At 38.1% G+C, this 18981-nt stretch overlaps 1 protein-coding gene across 7 annotated transcripts in view; it reads left to right on the forward strand.

Moving 5' to 3' along the window:
- DGKB (diacylglycerol kinase beta) overlaps positions 1 to 18981 on the forward strand; it is a 379491-nt gene that overhangs the window by 75848 nt on the left and 284662 nt on the right. For 5 of the 7 annotated variants that reach the window (XM_076331405.1, XM_076331402.1, XM_076331403.1 and 2 more), the window contains exons 3-4: positions 6750 to 6826; positions 12790 to 12810. In XM_076331405.1, coding sequence (XP_076187520.1) covers positions 6750 to 6826; positions 12790 to 12810 — 98 coding nt within the window. The remainder of the gene's footprint in view (positions 1 to 6749; positions 6827 to 12789; positions 12811 to 18981) is intronic. The other 2 variants (XM_076331406.1, XM_076331408.1) reach the window with 1 other exon arrangement.

The following is an 18981-nucleotide window of genomic DNA, read 5'->3' on the forward strand; positions in this document are numbered from 1 at the left end:
CTGAAGGTTTGTATTAGTTTTCAGGCTCAAGCTGGGTGATGGGATCTGAGGGCTGGAGAGGTCTCTCGAGGCGTCTCCTCCTTCTCAGTCTCAGGGCAAGTTGTTTCTGAAGTATGGCATATTGACTACGTGCACAAATACTCAATTTTTTTGAAGCTGAATATTAGAATGACTTGCAATATCATGGTTTTCTCACCTCATGAATTTAGGATGAGGGAATGCTGCCTGAGGGCACTGCCAGGCCTGACTGTTCCTGCCTGGCCTCCCCCAGGGCTCCCAGACCCTGCCTATGGCCCAGGACCCCATGCCAGCCCCCTGGGGCCGGCCAGCCCTGCCCTGGCAACGCTGCAGCGGGGCTGGTCTCCAGCTCCCCAGAGCCGGTCCCACCCATGGGCTGACAGCCTCGGGCTTGCCACGTCACCAGGGAGGTGCCCGATGCCCGGGGCTGGGGCTGCCCCCCGGGCTGCCCTGCTCCCGGCAGTGGCAGTGTGACAGGCCCTGGCTGCCAGGCCCTGCCCTGCTGCTTCAGGAGAGCCGCACGGGGTCCTGGCCCCAGGGAGTCCTCAGCCCTTGCAGTGCCCTTACACCCTGAACCTTGCTCTCAGAGATGCGCTCTGAGGATCTTTCAAACTGTTTCAGCCTTAATTTTCTGAATGTCAGGAGACAAAGGAGTCCAAAAGAAGCTGAGCAAGTTAGCTGTAGTAATTTGAAAATGTAAAGGATGATTAGTTCTTTTTCTTCTCAGAATGTTTTTTAGGTACACACAGGAATTACCTGTAGTTCCTCTCAAGTCCTGGAGTAGGTTTTTGTCCTTTACTTATTTCTGCCTTTCAAAGCTTGTCCTACTAGCAGACAAAAATTAAGCCTCCCCCTACTCCCCCCCAAATCCCTGTTGTTTGCCGTATAATTTCATTTGAACATCTGCTGTAGTGAAGTGGGCTTTGGTGGACTTCTTTCATTAATGTGGACTGAAGGTGTGCTGGCATGTGCAGTCAATATTGCTTTTTTCACAAAGAAGTCCTCGATTGCCTGTGTGAGCATTACTTAGTACATGGCAATGGATAAAAATGGGTCAGTCTTCCTCCTTGTGATGCCGGGCCCCAGCAGGGAAAATGAGCGGAAGAGGCAGCTCCTACATCGGCATCAGGAGGAAGAAGTTGTCCTCCTCTGTCCTCACCTCCCTCACCTGCCTCTTCTTCCGCCTCCTCCATTTCCCGTTGCAGAAGTCACTTGCCACTGTATTTAGACAGCATCATCCAATTCTGCCTGTGTTTCTAAGCAGCTTTTTCCTAATTGTTTGTCACAGAATTCAATGGGAATGTGGTTTGCTGGAGGGTGTAGTCACTCAAATTCTCCAGTTTAAGGAGTGTTACCCAAACCATTGGTAGCAACTAGTGAGGGGACGTCTTCTTCAGACCACTGGACGGTGATTGCCTTCCCAGCCTGGCCACTCTTTTCAAGGCTGCAATAGGTTTTAAATTCCAATTAGCAGAAAACCAAAATTGAGTGTTTATCTCACTTAAGGTTTTAAATGTTTGTTTCTTTTGTGAAATTTGCATCGAAAGGCCACTTACAAGTCACAAACCAAAACCGAGGCATGACCTATATTGAAAGAGCTTTGCCAGCGAGCCTGCAGCCATATGTATGGGAAGCATAGGACATGTAAGCTACTGCCTTCTGCTGGTTCAGTGTCAACCATCAGGCATCTCTTACCAACACCGACATGCAGCAAGACTGAGTCATATTAGGTAAACCGTGTTTTTACTCGAACAACCTTTTTTGTTGGAAGGTGAACAGTTTTTACCCTTTGGTGCTGCATACAGGTTTGTTGGCAAGCTTGGCCTTTTTAACATACTGATGTTTCTAGACCAGTAAAACTTTAGATTAAGCATAGCTATAGCTTGAGCAAAAGCATTATCCAATTCTCTGAATAAAATAAATTATGCAAAAGGAAAAAAAGCTATGTGTATAAATTTATATACACACACACACACATTTTTGTATGGTTGCATCCACAAAAGAAAGAAAAATCCATAGAAGAATAAGAACGCGTATAAAAATTGTGATGTCAGCTGAGTGCTGGGTTTTTCCTCATGCTTCTCATTGGCTTATCTATCAAGCAGGGCTTTTGAGTTTGAGCTAGGCTTTGTTGGCATGCAGAAAACTGTGTATTGAAGGTTGCACCTTTTGTTTTCCTCAGTCATAATAAGATGTATAGAAAATAACTTTGCAGCTTCTATAAATTCTGAACTTGATGATGGTAGGACTTTGGATGCCTGTGATATTTTTCATATTGTATAAAGTTTACAAAAGGGAAATAGCGGTAGAAAGTGGTTATTACTCTACTTTTTATTGTCGGTGTTAAAATTAGTTACAGTCCAAGAAGGTATGCAGGCTATTATGAATTTTTGTTGAGATTGAAAAACATACGTGGATTTATAAGGGAATTACTCATAATCCAGTCACTTTTCTAGTGCTTATTTCCCTTTAAGTTGCCAAACAGTTTTCTGTATGTAGCATGTGATTTATGCTGAGTTTTATATAAGTTTTCTTATAAGTCTTTTTTTTTTTTTTTAAGAAAAAATCCTTTTCAATAACTTTTCTGGGAGGATGGGGAGAAAATGTAGACAAAGTGTGTGATCTGGGCAAGCTTTCCTTCTGTTTTGTGTTTTCTGATTATGGGAGAAATGATACACCAAATTCCAGTCTCAACTGAGTGCTCAATCTTCCTCATCTAAAGTTGAGTCATTTTAAAAAATGAATCATAATTTTTAATGTGGGCTGAATCTTAAGCGGTTTTGAACTTAGCATTTAAATTTGTCTTCAGTTATAAAAAGTATCTTTGTTAGGACTGAAAGACAGTTAAGGAAAAATCAGACACTTTGACACTTTTACTGTTACATATGCAGGTTTCATATTTCTAGTGTCATGATTTTAATTGTTTTGCCTTTATTCTGAAACAATACAACGTTAGCCCAAGTCTCATCTAGATATCTATTGTTTTGGAGTCTTTATTTTAAAATAAAATTTCTGCAGCACTGTGTGGAATCCAGCTACTTTTCTCCCATGCAGTAGTAATAGCTTTTCAGTTAGCAGTCTTCCACACCACGCCTAGCCTGTTTGTTCTGCCCCAAACTCACTGGAGCATGAGGTGGAAAACCACGTCTCACCTCATCCAAGGAAAGCTCTGATTCCTGGGCCACAGTTTCCCTTTTTCTCCTTCCACCCCCTTGGCTAAATGAACACTGCTGCATTCTATCCAAATTGCAACAGAAGATGGATTGAACGATAGGGGTTTAAATCCATTCAGGCAGAGGAGAGAATTGAAGGTCTTCCGTATTTTGAGAGAATGCCTAAAGCACTGGGCTAGTGGGTAATAAAAATAATAAAATTGTGAGAGCAAAGGAAAGGGATATGTTTCATGAAACAAATTTCATATTTAAAGCTACCTGAAATTCATACTGTGCCAGCTATAGCTTTGTGGATAAGATGGGATTTAAGCACAACAGTGACAGGCTATGTGCTATATCTACACATATTTAGAAACTGTCTCTCTTGAGGAGAGCTTGGAATACAGAGACTTAGGCAAAGAAGGAATTTGTCCTTGATTTAAAAAACAGGTAAGAGTTATCGAACAGAGTTTAAGACCATATTTGTATTTTAACATGAGCGGTGCTTATTAATTTACTGAGACTGCTCACAAAGCAGTAAGTTGCTAAGTTATGCAGAACACTTGTACTTGGAGGTAACAGTGAGAACACAGGTTCTGGTTTGATGCTTGTGTTTACACCACCATTTTCCAGTGAGTATGTAGATGGTTTGGATCCGACTAAATAAACTGTAATGAAACCCATACCATTGTTGTTATTTCCTAGTTAGGAAACTTAGGAAAAAAAGTTAGGAAAACTTCCTAGTTACTTCTGTGTATAATTTCTGGAAATTTTTGTCTATTTTTGATGGAAAGCATTTACTTTTGTTTGTTTGTTTGTTTTTAAAGTAGAATTGAGAGTATTTTATTGGAGTTTCTCATTTTTATTGGCATAGAGCTTTCCAAGACAATGCCTCTTGTATTTCTTCTTTTTTTTTCTTTTTTTTTTTTCCCTATATTTGAATGTGATCCCCAAATAAGAGTGAAACGTGAAAACTATCCTATTCTTCATATCCTTTTAGGTCAACTTATTAAAGATGGAACATGTTTCTAATACTAGTTTGCCTACTAGAGGCTGAGGAAGGAGAATTAATTTTTCTGAGGAATGTCAGCACTGTTGAAGAGTACGCATGCAGAAGATTTCAGTTGGCATTTGACTTAAAATATCAGTATGTCATTTCATAGTATTTTAAAAGATCTCAAAAGATCTCCTGTCCAGAATGTGGAAACCTCTTGCAAGAGTTTTGCTGGGACAAACAAAGCAGAATTTACATCCACAGACCCTTTTTTCTTGACAGTTATTTCAAGTATGGAATTAGCTATGCTTTTCGGATGTGACTCCTTTAAGCTCATGCACAAAAACATGAATAGTTGTGTTGTTGCTGGAATAGAGAATATTTTCTATCTTAATGATACTTGACTAAGATGAATATGAACAAAATTAAAAGCAAAGATTTAATTTATTTTTAATAAGCAACATAGCAGGTTTTTTGTTTTAATTACAGTTGCATAGGCTTAATACTCATTTAAAGTTAAATAGAATTTATCTGGCAAAATATGAAATGAAAGAAGCATGGTCATTGCTGGGAGAAAACCTCAAGACACTGTTGTAAAACTGCTAGAAAGTGGGCCATTTCTACTTTATTTATTTACTTATTATTTTCTCTGGATAATAAAAGGTGTGTGGGGAGACTTTGCTGTCTTTCTGTTTGATGTGTGTTTAACCTCTTTCCTCCAAAGTTCAGAACAATTGTTTTTTAGGATGAGGTTCAGTCACCTCTGTCATGTATCTGCTTATCTTACGCTGCCACTGTCATGATTATTGATTTCATTATCATAAGTTGCAATGATTTTTGTGTACAACCTTGTGTATGGCTACTGAAAAACATATTTAAATAATAGAGATCAAGTAAAAAAGAAATTTGTCAATCAATCTGTGTATATGTCCTAATCAGTACATATCTAACCCATCAGCTTCTAGTTATAGTTCTTGATAAAATTTATTTCTTAACATATTGATTTATTATTTTTTTATACTTTTTTGTCTTTTTCACATAAAGTTGTAATTATTTGCTGTATTTCAAATGACACAGCAATAAGACTATAGTTTACTTTATCAAGTAAATGTTTGCTGTGACTGCCTGTGAGACCAGCTAAACTCCATTAATTACAGTTGGCAGTACCATTGAAATACATCCGATTAGTGAAGATAAACTGTTTTATTGAGGCCACACATAGTCTTGTGTGTTTTCATTTAAGAAAATTTCATAAAATGACAAATATTGGGAAAAGCCATTCTTACTACAATCTAAACTGTGTGTGGGGGTGGGGGAACAACTCCTCCAGCACCTCTTAAAACTGAATTTTACTGGTGTGTCCTGTTTATAGCTGTTATGAACTGTTACAAAGCTATTTTTCAAATCCTTTGCTGCTACATTTTCTCCTTCCAGGTCACATAATTTACTAAATGTACTTTTTTAGAGTCAGGTTTAAGGTGCTGAATTTCTTTAACTTTTAAGAACTATTACAATGCTATATTTGGTTGATATAATTAAAAAATCAGTAAGACTAGGTCCTAATGTTTGTAATTTTAAGTGTCTAACTAATTGCTCATGTGATAGTCCTGTTTTTGGTCCACTCTTTGCTTGTCTCCTTTCCTTCCAGGTTTTGTTGTAAAAATAAATGTGCAGCCGTTAAGTTTACCTGTTTTCTTCTGTAATGCATCTGCTGCTCATTACTAGTTCATGGTTTACTTCAGTGTTGTGGCCATTATGCACATTTGACCATTACGCACTCAACTACTGCATTTTAAAGAAAAAATTGAGTTACAATTATTTTTGTTGTATTGCTGAGATATTTAAAAGATGGTTATGTGCATGGTGTATTCTAAGTGAATCTGAGTTTAAGGGTTTTATGTAGTGGCTACTTATTGAAATAACTGTTTTGTTATTCTGCAAGTAGACAATTAAAAACAAATTGGAAAGGTTACACCTATGTGCTTCTGAACTGTAGGGATTTTGCACAATTCTGTTAGACAAAAGTATTCCTAAAGTTACTGTAGCTGCCAGCGGTTAGAGTATCTTAGAGGTCTGCAAACATTGAGGTTTCGATACCAACATTTCTTTTCTGTGATGTGACTGCAGAAAAAGTTTTTTTTTTCTTCAAGTTTCCCCTTTATCTTGATACTGTCAGGCTCCTCTGACAGTTCCTCTACTCACAGGCAGCTATGCCAGAGGAGATTTAGTAGTGCTGTTGGGAATGACCATGTTCCGTAGATGACTCAAGTTTCAAGGACAAGAAAAGTGACTTGAAATAGTCCTTGCAAACAACTCCTTCAGAAATATGCTGCTTAATAGTTAAGGATTGGGTTAAAGAGTGTTTATTTCTGAGCATTTTGTGTTTACTTGCTGATCTTTACAGTATTTGGTGAGAGGGTGCAGTATGTTCTCATTTTCTTTGTGCTCACAGCTCTCATACAGCTAGAGAAAATTACTGATGTGCATTCAGAAAAGCTATTAGCAGTTTGGTTGTTAATTACAGTTCATATTATGTAAATCAGTTTTCTGTATTTTCATGTTCTCTCTCTTTATTCTTCATCCAGATTCCACCAAGAAAATTAAGGATGTCTTAGAAGAGTTCCATGGCAGTGGTGTGTTAGCAAAATATAATCCTGAAGGGGTAATTCTTCTTCTTTCTTCAATGGTCAGAAATGGTGGGGAAAAATATTTACAAATGTTGTAGCAAATCTAAGCATTTGAAATGGAAGATTATTTATAAATCAGCTGTTTGGGGTATTTGAAACTGTTTGGGAAACAAAAATATGAATATTTTGAAGCACTAAAAGTTTATAAACATCACATTAGACAGACCTTAATAATTTTATATAAAACCACATTTTCTTTTCTAAGATTTAAACAAACAGACACAAAACCCCCCAAACTTATGGTAAGATTAACATGCTTCCCAATTCTTTTTAAAGATTGGAAATGTTAAGCATAATTTCAAAAGATAAAAAGTAAAATCTGTTCAGTTAAGATTTCTTTTTAAATTCTGTTTCTCTTATGTTGTTTCTGGTAGTGGGATCCCCATTATTAAAGGGGAATTTTTTTCTGATGTTATGAAACAAAAATTTCAGCTGAAAAAAAAGTGTGTGTGTGTGTGCATTGTCACTACAGATTCACTGTTAGACAAAGTATTCTGTTTTGGCTGGTAGAAGAAGCCAAATTGTTTTCTGTTGATATCCTCAATTGCAATTTGTATCTGCTTAGTGCATCCTAATAGTGTGATTCAAAATGTAGCTAAATAAAAACCTGTTTCAGTGATGTTTCTAATAGTAATGTTTCTAACTGTGCTTGCATTATGTGGAATTCAGGATAGAAAAATGTGCTAGCCATTATGAAAATTACTTGATCTTACGTTTCAGGATGTAAAAGACAAGAATTATTGTCAAGTAAGGTAGTTATAACTCATTAAGTACTGAAAAATTCTTTGACACTTTGAACTTTGCAAAGCATAATGTTGGTCATTTTAGTTTCTGAGGAAAATATTTCATAATGCAGTGAAATAGTATGAGTTGATCTTGTAAATTATTATCTTAAATCTCCATTATTTTAGTTAAATAGAATCATGGATTATAAAAGGATGGGAATGCTGTGATCATCTAATTTATTCTCCAATGTAACATAGGCTGTAGGACCTTCCTTAATTGATTCCTGTTAGAAAGTAGATACTTTTTTTTTTTTAGAAAAATGTGAACTGTTGATTTACAAACTCAATGCTTGCTTTTTTTTTACTTTTTACTTCTGCGGTTTTCTTTGTGCTCTTAGTATACGTGATAAAATGATCTTAATTTATTATTCACATTTTTTCTTGAATTTCTTCATTTCTTTTCAGTCATCATACAATGGTTTCAGTTTTGTGAAGTGTAACCTTTTAAAATACAAAATAATTGTGTATTTATTTTATGCATATTTAAATAACATGTTGCCATGTAGGTAACACATTGATAATTTGATAATGTTTATATATAAACAAATCAGTATTTAAAGTTGTGAGATTACTCTCTCTTAACAGCCATTCCTCCAGTGGAGGTACGTGGAGGATAAGTCATGGCAAAAAGTCATCAGTCCCAGGCACCTGGGACAACTGCTCTGACTGAAGCCAGGTGAATTGGCAGAATTTGTGCAAAGCTGGAATTAACAAACACAGTTAGTCCTGAGCTGAGTCTGTGACTCTATATTGGGTTTCGCAGAGTTCTTCCTTTCACAGTGATTTGTTTGCAGAATGCTACCAATGTACTGAAACATCCAGGGATTATAGAGCAGCATAGCACCCAAGCCAGCGAGCAGGATGGGAGGATGAAAGGGGAGGAGGGAATGCAAGTCACTCTGTAGTGTCTTCAGCAGGGGTCAAGCTATTCACTGCTACGGGGTCAATGTTGGACCAAGGCTAACCCTGACAGCTTTTGTGCTTTGCTGCTTAGCACTTAGACTTCAGGGAGTGCAACATAAGGAAAACACAGCTAGCAGCGAAGCTACTTTGGATCTAGTAGGATTTATTAGCTCAGGTTTCATGCCATAAGCTGCTGAACTGGAAGCAAAGTGGCTGAAATTTCCCCTGCAGTTGAGTGAATATTCCAAGTCAGACAGAACTGCCTTTGCACAGGTGTGTCTATATTTGGCATGTATTCAACCTGCTACGTGGATAAACTCTTTACAGAATGATTTGCAAGTTGATTGTATGTGGTCAGATGAGGACTCCATGAGTTGCATGTACTATTTAAGTTAAGTAATTAATTATTATCTGTAAATGAGATGACAAAAATTGACTGGTGCAGCTGAAATAAGTCATAGTGCAACTTTTTACTTCCACATATTATAGACAGAACTTCTGTTTTATTGTTGTGTTTTGTAGAGGATACCATCATGTTTTCATTTTAGCTCTTAATTTCATAGTTCACTATCTTATAAGCACTCCAAGTATTTTTCAAGTCTTGTCAATATTCTACCAAAAGGTGGTGCCACTTTTTTACCAATATACATGGGGCATAGAGCTATGGCAGATTTAGCAGTGTGATATATTTATGTACTTAAGAAGAAGCCTTAAGAACTTCCTGTTTCAAGCTTCTCCCTGCTTAAAGGGTTCAGGAATTTATTCCACTCCATTGCAGCTCTTTATCACAAGCTGATTTAATGGGACACAAATAACAAAAGAAGAGCTATTGGTATTCGAAGGTTGTTACCTGAAGTCATCTGGTTTGTTTTTCCATTACCTTATATCTTGGCGAGTGAGTGGTTTTTGGGCTTAGTGGAAATGATGTATCTGATTATCAGAAGGTCATCCAGTATAGGGAGTTTATTTATGGAGCTTTTGCTCTCTGCTTTCAGTGTAAGGGAGATGACTAAAACTTCTACAAATGCTACTGAACCTCTGCCCTTCCACCTTCTTCTATAAGTCAATGTCAAATATGTAATTAAGACTAGATTTTATACCTGATGTAAGACATATAAGTAGGTTAAGATCAGCCTCCTGGAAAGCTGTGATTGTAAATAGTCTTTCCATCATCTTGAGATTTATCTATATTAAATTCAGCAATTTCACTTTGAGGGGAGCACTGAATAGGCTATCAAGAATTAGGAAAGCAGATGGAGCTGAAGACTGTATCTAAATGGACAGTAAGTACACATCATTGTGTGCTTGTAGTCCTAGTGTCATCACCCTTTTTGAGGGATCTGTTGGAGTGCATCATAATTTATTGTTTACCTGCTTATGTGCTTACCATCTAGAGCTCTTAGGGTTAATCAGTGCATGAAGAGTGAGGGTGGAAGGTGCATGGAGGGGTCTCAGCCAGACAAGCAGTCAGGGTGCAGCTTTGGGTCTGCACGTGGAGTGGGGCAGTGCTCCAGAGTTTCACAGTTCGGGTGTGGATAAAAAGAACAAATGTGCATATGCAGAAAGACCAGGAAAACAAAAATTTCCAAGAAGGTTATGACAGCGAGTACATGACACAAGGCACGTTCCATGACCTGATCTGCCCAGAGAGCTGAAGCCCGAAGTTTGGCAGAATGTTTGCAGTCAGGTTGCAACCTGACTGCAAACATTCTGCCAAACTTCGGGCTTCAAGGATTTTTGGGGCTCCAAAGGATTTTTGCATTTTTGGAAGTAGTGCAGACACTTCCAAGAAGCTTTCTCCAGGGTCCTTCTCATTTCCAGAGGTTTTAGGGTTTTTCTAGCTTAACTCTGTGAACGTATCAAAGATATGTCTGGTAACTATAGTTTAGCAAAAGTCTGGCACAATCAGTGTGATTTATGCAGAGAATACAACTGTATTTATAAATTTAAGGTAGTACCTCTTGCTGGGAAGTAGTGATAGCAGTTTGTGATTAAGGTAGAAAATTAATACGACACCTTTATTAAAAGGAGAAAAAATAAAAAGAAACTAAAGCAGCATATAATGATGACTTTTGAGACAGTGCTTGCTAGCGTTTGTAGAATCATATAATCCTTTAGGTTGGAAAAGATCTTTAAGATCATCAAGTCCAACTGTAAACCTAACACTGCCAACTCCACCACTAAACCACGTCTCTAAGCACCACATCTACATGTCTTTTAAATACCTCCAGGGATGGGGACTCAACCACCTCCCTGGGCAGCCTGGTCCAGTGCTTGATAACCCTTTCAGGGAAGACATTTTTCCTAACATCCAATCTAAACCTCCCCTGGCATGACTTGAGGCCATTTCCTCTCGTCCTATCACTTGTTACTTGGGAGAAGAGACCAACACCCACTGTGCTACAACCTCCTTTCAGGTAGTTGTAGAGAGCGATAAGGTCTCCCCTCAGCCTCCTTTTCTCCAGGCTAAACAACCTCAGTTCCCTCAGCCGCTCCTCATAAGACTTGTTCTCCAGATCCTTCACCAGCTTCGTTGCTCTCCTTTGGACACGCTCCAGCACCTCATTGTCTCTATTGTAGAGAGGGGCCCAAAACTGAACACAGGATTCGAGGTGCAGCCTCACCAGTGCTGAGTACAGGGAGACGATCACTTCCCTACTCCTGCTGGCCACACTATTTCTGATACAGGCCAGGATGCCATTGGCCTTCTTGGCCACCTGGGTACAGTGCTGGCTCATATTCAGCCGGCTGCTGACCAACACCCCCAGGTCCTTTTCCACCAGGCAGCTTTCCAGCCACTCTTCCCCAAGCCTGTAGCGTTGCATGGGGTTGTTGTGACCCAAGTGCAGGACCTGGCACTTGGCCTTGTTGAACCTCATACAATTGGCCCTGGCCCATCGATCCAGCCTGTCCAGATCCCTCCATAGAGCCTTCCTCCCTTCAAGCAGATCAACACTCCCGCCCAACTTGGTGTCGTCTGCAAACTTACTTGAGGGTGCACTCGATCCCCTCGTCCAGATCATTGATAAAGATATTAGACAGAACTGGCTGCAATACTGAGCCCTGGGGAATACCGCTCGTGACTGGCTGCCAACTGGATTTAACTCCAGCCTGGCTATCCAGCCAGTTTTTTACCCAGTGAAGAGTATGCCCATCCAAGCCATGAGCAGCCAGTTTCTCCAGGAGAATGAAATGTCAAAGGCTTTACTGAAGTCCAGGTAAACAACATCCACAGCCTTTCCCTCATCCACTAGGCGGGTCACCTTGTCATAGAAGGAGATCAGGTTAGTCAAGCAGGACCTGCCTTTCATAAACCCATGCTGACTGGGCCTGATCCACCTGGTTGTCCTGTATGTGCCGCGTGATGGCACTCAAGATGATCTGCTCCATAACCTTCCCCGGCACTGAGCTCAGACTGACAGGCCTGTAGTTCCCCGGATCCTCCTTCCAGCCCTTCTTGTAGATGGACGTCACATTGGTAAACCTCCAGTCAACTGGGACCTCCCCGGTTAGCCAGGACTGCTATAAATGATGGAAAGTGGCTTGGTGAGCACTTCTGCCAGCTCCCTCAGTACCCTTGGGCAGATCCCATCCGGCCCCATAGACTTGTGCCTGCCTAAGTGGTGTAGCAGGTTGCTAACCATTTCCCCTTGGATTATGGGAGCTTCATTCTTCTCCCCGTCCCTGTCTTCCAGCTCCGGGGGCTGGGTACCCTGTGGACAACTGGTCTTACTGTTAAAGACTGAGGCAAAGAAGGCATTAAGTACCTCAGCCTTTTTTCTCCTCCTTTGTCACTATGTTTCCCCCCCCACATTCAATAAAGGATGGAGATTGTCCTTAGCCCTCCTTTTGTTGTTAATGTATTTATGGAATTTATCATTGCCTTCTCTTCTGATTAAGTTGTTTCAGTAACAACTATTCTTGGCAACAAGTAATTTTTTATGGTTTTTTAAAGTACACAGGGATTGAAGACAAACATTGTATTTACTTTTTTTTTGTTGGTTATCTGTCATTGCATGGTTAAAAATAAATTGCTTGCACTCTAATCAAGACTAGAATGCTGACTTAGAACCATTTTCTTGACATATGTGCTAATGCAAGAAAATGGGATATTCTATCTAATGTCTTAAACCTGTTCATCTACATCACTAACCTTTCAACAAAAATAGTTCTGTTATAAAAACAGAGCCTGAGTGTTACGACACTGCACTAATGTATGTGTATTCTTTCTTTCCTTGCATGCGTTGCAGAAACAAGATATACTTAATCAAGTAAGTAATATCAATGATTTTTTTTCCTTTTGTTATGCATAGGAGCAGTATCTTTTATTTTGTAGGCTTCCATTGAGATGTCACTTATTAACAAATACTGCATGTGGCTATTCTGTCAGATAACAGACAAATATTTAAAGCTGAGAGCAAAGTGCACTCTTTTTCTGCTGGCAGACTTTTTCACTAGGTGACTTTAATTTTTGTCATTCACAGTACATAATTTTGCTAACATTAATTGAGAGGAATATGAAAAATAAGTTAAGAGCAAGTAATTAAGTTGTTCCATACTTGTCACAGAAATTTCTGCTTACTAGTGAGATCTCATAATGGTTTGTATTATTCTGAAATGACAATAACACATCTGAGAAAAAAAAATATTAAATACTGTTTCTATAACCATATAATACCATTTATACATAGCAGGCTTAAAATTGCAGATTTTATAATTTGAATAAGGCTTATAGTGTGCTTTAAGCTATTGTGACTTTACAGCAATTGCAAGAGAAACGGTTAAAGAGCTGATCATCACCCAAGACTCTACTGAGAAGCTTCAGTAGCCTAAAACCAGGCATAAAAATACAATGAAAAAAAAAATCTAGGGAGGAAGGACTAATCGAACTAGGTTTTTAAATGACCTAGTTATTCTTCCTTTGTAGCTCAGAGGTGTTAAAAAGCCCCTGCTCTGCTGTTCTGGGAAGAGGCAGCTGGAACATGAGAACAATGAAAAAGCCAAGAGACTGAAAGTATTAGTTTTGTAGGAACCCTCACTTTCTGAGGTCAAAGGCCAGTTGAGCTTTTGGAGGTGTGTTACTGAGAGTAGTACTCCCCGTTCCCAAAAGGGCTCACTTTTCTTCAGATGACCAACATTACTTTTTTAGTAAGCTAACGGAGGGACTGCAACGGGTCCTGAAAGAGAAGGTATTCAGGTTAAAGCAGCGTGTCTAAGACCAGTCTGGAGTCTAATCTCATTAGTATTTTTGCTAATAACCTTGTCAAGAGAAATAGATGAATACTAACAGAATCAACTCACTAAACCAAATTTGGGAATTGCTGATAAAATGGAGAAAAATCTGACTGTTATACTGGAAAAGCTTGATGATGTTATGGACTATAGTAAATGGAAATGGAATGAAATGCACTAGCGCAGAGTGCCGTGTGATTTATTCTGGGACTAGTGGCATTGTTAAATCGCTGTCTGTGGTAGCTGATCGCAAGATTATTGCAAAGCATCATTGTGGTTTGGTCATGAAGAAGAGAAATATATTACTGGGACATTGTAATAGTATTCCTGTGGCCATGGTGGTCTGAGAAGAAAAGACTTGTAAGAAAAAGTAGTGTCTTAGGCCAATTGACATAAGTGGAAGACTAGTTAAAATTTCAAGCACACAGAAGTATGGACTGAAAGAAGGATTTCTGTGCGGTTTCCCTCAGCTAGCTTCTTTGGTCTGACAGAAGATACTAATTTGCTGTAAAGACCTTACTTATTATAATATATAAAGTGAAATATTTCTACTACAGATAAGGAAGATTTAATTTTCTATAAAAAGCTACTGCAGAGACCACATCTTTCTGCTTTTGACCACGTGATGGGACAAAGTGAGCTCAAATTGGAACTAATTTACAGAAGGCTTAGTAGAATGTGGAGAATTATAGGATATCTGTTATGTAGGAGAAGCCTGTCCCTCACATGTAAGTAACTGAGCACTAAGAAAGGATGTTGTATCTTTCTAGCTACAAAAGAGAAAAATTTAGCAACTTGTGAGTATCACCAGCAGAAAACTCTACCCTTCAGACACTGGGCACTCAGTGTTTTTCTGGTTCTCTGGGCAGAATTTCTAGGGAAACAGCTTCTTGGATACCTAGAGAGTTGGGAAGCCTGCCAGGCAGAGATGCTGGCGGTCTGGCTGTGAGCCTGCTTTCTGTGGAAAGTGTTGAGGGCACCAAGGTGTAAAATGTCTCAGATAGTCAATTTCTGCTGCAAAACTGTTCAGTTTTGAACATTTTTGATGATCTTCAGTGGTCCCTCTGTCTCCTTTCCTCAGTCTGTGCTGACATCTCTTCCTCCTTGATATCTTCCTTCCCCTCTCTGCCTTAAGATCCCATTTTTATCCTCTTTTTTCCTACTTTTTTCCATTGCGGAGTACCTTATGTTTAAGCTTTATGAGCCTCATACTGCTTTCTTTTACATGTTACCTGTTTAATTCTCCTAGTTTGTTAAATAGCTAACTCAAGGACTGTTTTCCAGTTCTGATGTGCACTAGATACTGTTTCAAAGTATTTTAAGAGAGTTTATTTTTTGGTTTATTAGGGTACCACCATCAGTATTTAGATAGAAGCTGATAGAGAATTTTAAGCTGTCGTGATATTCAGGCCAGAGGGACCATTCTATTTCAAAGAATATGCTGCTTGAAACTACACCATTTATAAAGGAAAACAAACAAAAAGTGGAGGGTCACACTGGTGTCTGTTTTATTTTTAACATATTTTGATTGAAGAGTGACAGACTACTCTGACAACATTTCAGCTCCTCTAACAGCATGAAAACAGAGTATAAATACAGTACCAATTATGGTACTGAGTTACAGAGTATTAAAAATGCTATCTCCTCATATTTTCATATTAATTTGACATATCAGCTAAGTTGTTCTTTTCTTAAAGTGAAATAAACGCAGAAATAAATTCCTTCAGAAAGGATACATTTAGTGTCTTTCTCGGCTTTTTTATATTGCCATTAATCAATATTTAAAATTGATGCATTTTGGTTGAAGTATACGTGCGATGGTGCAATGTTTATACATAAGTAGGAGTTACAACTATTTATTCTGCTAGTCATTGGTGACAGATTTCATAATACTTAACTACTAAGGTGCATTTAACATCAATGGAAAAGTATTTTTCTGTGTTTTGAAATTATTGTAATTTTAATTGTATTACCCTGTGCCTTCATTTGATCACTACATGTCTGAATTAATGTTGCAAAATAAATAGCAGGGGAGAGATATTTGGCTAATGGGTATTTGGACTCTGCGAAACAAAAACAAATAAAGACATTTTCTTAAGAGAACAGCATTTAATGTTGAAATTCTGTTTAATTTGTAACAGTGAGAATTCTGAAGCCATCAAATGAATACTGTGTTGGTGCTATAGTGGTTTTTGGTTTGCATCCTATTTGTAATAGTTGGGTAATAAAGGACTATATGGTGCTTGTAAACAGTTCTACAGGTGTTTATCTTACCTGGTCAGACACAGGGATTTTTCAGGGATTCATTCATTTTGCTATTTTATTTGGTTTTAGTCTGAAGCATGCCACCTACCCCTTCTGTAGTAATTGTAATTTTCAGATGACCAATTCTGCTGGGACAGAATGCAAGCTATCTACTCTTCACTTTGTTTAGTATGTAATAATTTATGTATATTTCTTCTAACATTCTTTATTGGTAATACTTGTAAAATAGACCCTGGGTGATAATCTGCTACAAGATCCTTCTAAAAGTATGTGCCTTAGCACTCTTTCTTCTTAAAAAACCCCCACCTTTCTATAGTAAATATAGCATATTTAGTAAATTTATATATTAAATATATGTATTTATGTGTGTAGTACTGTCGTGGTTTAATCTCAGTCGGCAACTAAGCACCATGCAGCCGCTCGCTCACTCCCCCCCACCCAGTGGGATGGGGGAGAGAATTGGAAGAGCACAAGTGAGAAAAAGTCATGGGTTGAGATAAAAACAGTTTAATAATTGAAATAAAATGATAATAATAATAATATAATAATAATAATAACAACACAAAACAAGTGATGCACAGTACAATTGCTCACCAGCCACCGACCGATGCCCAGCCAGTCCCCGAGCAGCGGCTCCTCCGGCCAGCTTTCCCCAATTTATGTACTGAGCATGATGTCACATGGTATGGAATGTCCCTTTGGCCAGTTGGGCTGTGCCCCCTCCCAGCTTCTTGTGCACCTCCAGCCTTCTCAGTCAGTAGAACATGGGAAGCTGAAAAGTCCTTGGCTAGTGTAAGCATTACCTAGCAACAACTAAAACATCGGTGCTTTATCAACTTTGTTCTCATCCTAAATCCAAAACACTGTACCAGCTACCAGAAAGGAAATTAACTCTATCCCTGCCGAAACCAGGACAAGTACATATGGATATACATACTTACACACATATATAATCATGTACTAAAGAAAACCTGCTAGTAGTAAAGTTGGTTTTTTTTCTTACCCAGATACAAGACTGAGATGAGACTGCAGTGGTTGGTGAATACGTTCCAGATTTATTTTAGTAATTAACATAAATTTATTTTAATAACATGAGAACGTAGTACAAGGTTACACTTAAAAATCTAGTTATTGCATAAAAATTGAGTCTTCCCATTTCCTTTTCAGGTGTTTTGTTGAGTTTACTTCTTTGAAGAGACATGCTAGCTGCTCTCAAATATTGCAAAGTAATTGTTTCTGATAGGAGGCATAAAGGGAAAATTTTGGCAGTTATATATCAGTAGTATTGATAATATCCAAATATTATTTGGCCATATGGACTATTTGGTAGGAGCAGCCTGTGAGAGCATTTGATTTTTTAAATTTTTTTTTTTCTATAAGCTTTCATCTCAGGAGCTGAGAATTTGGATGCTGCTTTATCTAAGAAATAATTTTATTTGGTTACCAGAACTTTCAAAATGAATCATGTAAAAAATGTATTAAATCAACTGCTTAGATCAGAAGATGCTAAGGACTTTCAATTTAAACCAAACTTTACCCTGATGCACAAAGGCAATCTCCATGAGGAATTTCAAATTTAATTTGAATTTCTGCCACATGAACATTAGGAATACATTTTGAACACCAAAAACGTACGCATACTCATGTAATTCATGTTTTCTAGCTTATTAACCCTCTCTATATGGTCTCTGCTTTTTTCCCACTTATTTTGGCAAAAGTCAGGTTTTGAAACATTGTCAGAATCAGTGAATCTTCAAAACTTGGACTTTTACTGGGGATGCTTTAGCATCGCTTTTCACAGCTAATCATGTAATTGTCACTAATGCACTAGCATTAATGTGTGCAATTGTTGTCATAGCATTATGTGTGAATCAAGGCCCTGTAACATCTACTCCTTTTTCAACAGCTCATTTTTCAGATGTTGGGTCAATATAAATTGTTTAAAAAGAGATGATCAATTAAGGGGACCTACCCACAACCAGAGCTATTACTGTCAGTAGATTAAAGTTAATTATAGTCTACATTTTTGGCACCATTTGCAGATCAGGCAACATAATTTAAAAAGTAATTAATTGAAAATTACATTTCAACATAATTCTCTTTCCGTTCTCTCTGAAATGTTCTCTTTAATAAGCGAAAACCATATTTCATGGAAGTCTGCTGGAATGAATGATTCCCCCCCCCCCCCCTTACATGCTGTTTTTCAGGATGATGAAAACAGTGGCTTATGTTGAAATATTTTGTACAAATTTAAAAGAAGAAAAAGACCAAAGAGAATGTGATATTTTAAAAGAATTTATGGGTGGAGATTAATTCCAAACACTAGATCATGCCTTGTTCCCATTTATGTGGCCGATGTGGTGGGAAGGAATAAAAGGAGTTGTTATTCTACCCCTCCCTGCCCTGACCCATCCACAATGGCAACTCTTTTGTCAAGAGACTATTAATAAGTTGCTTTTTTGGTGTCTTGTGAGGAGAAAGAAAGAGGAGTGATACAGCTTCTCTTCCTTCCTTCTTCATGTCATCCAGCAGAACTGATTGTTGCATTTACACCAGCTAGAAAAATACGGGAGGCAGTTAGATCTCTTCTATTGCAGTTTGGTGTTAGGGCAGATCTGGAGTCAAAAGCTGTCATTTTTTTCTGACTAAATTATTTGTTCTCTTCAAATGTCTTAATATGGTAGGGGTTAAAATATTACATAGCATAGTTAAAACCTCTGAATAGTTTTCTTTAAAATACAATAAAGGATGCAAAATTTGCTTTACTTGTATATATCCTATTTTTCACTGAGAAACCTTGTTTTGTGTATTCTCAGTATCAGGACATACTGAGTTGTGATGCCTGTACCATGTAGAGTTCTACGTATGTTGGCACAGAACATATGCATGAATGCATAAATATTCACAATATGCATACTTGGATTTTTCTTGATCTTACATTTCTG

The sequence above is a fragment of the Aptenodytes patagonicus genome, chromosome 2 (genome assembly GCF_965638725.1).
Source record: "Aptenodytes patagonicus chromosome 2, bAptPat1.pri.cur, whole genome shotgun sequence".
Lineage (NCBI taxonomy): Eukaryota > Metazoa > Chordata > Aves > Sphenisciformes > Spheniscidae > Aptenodytes > Aptenodytes patagonicus.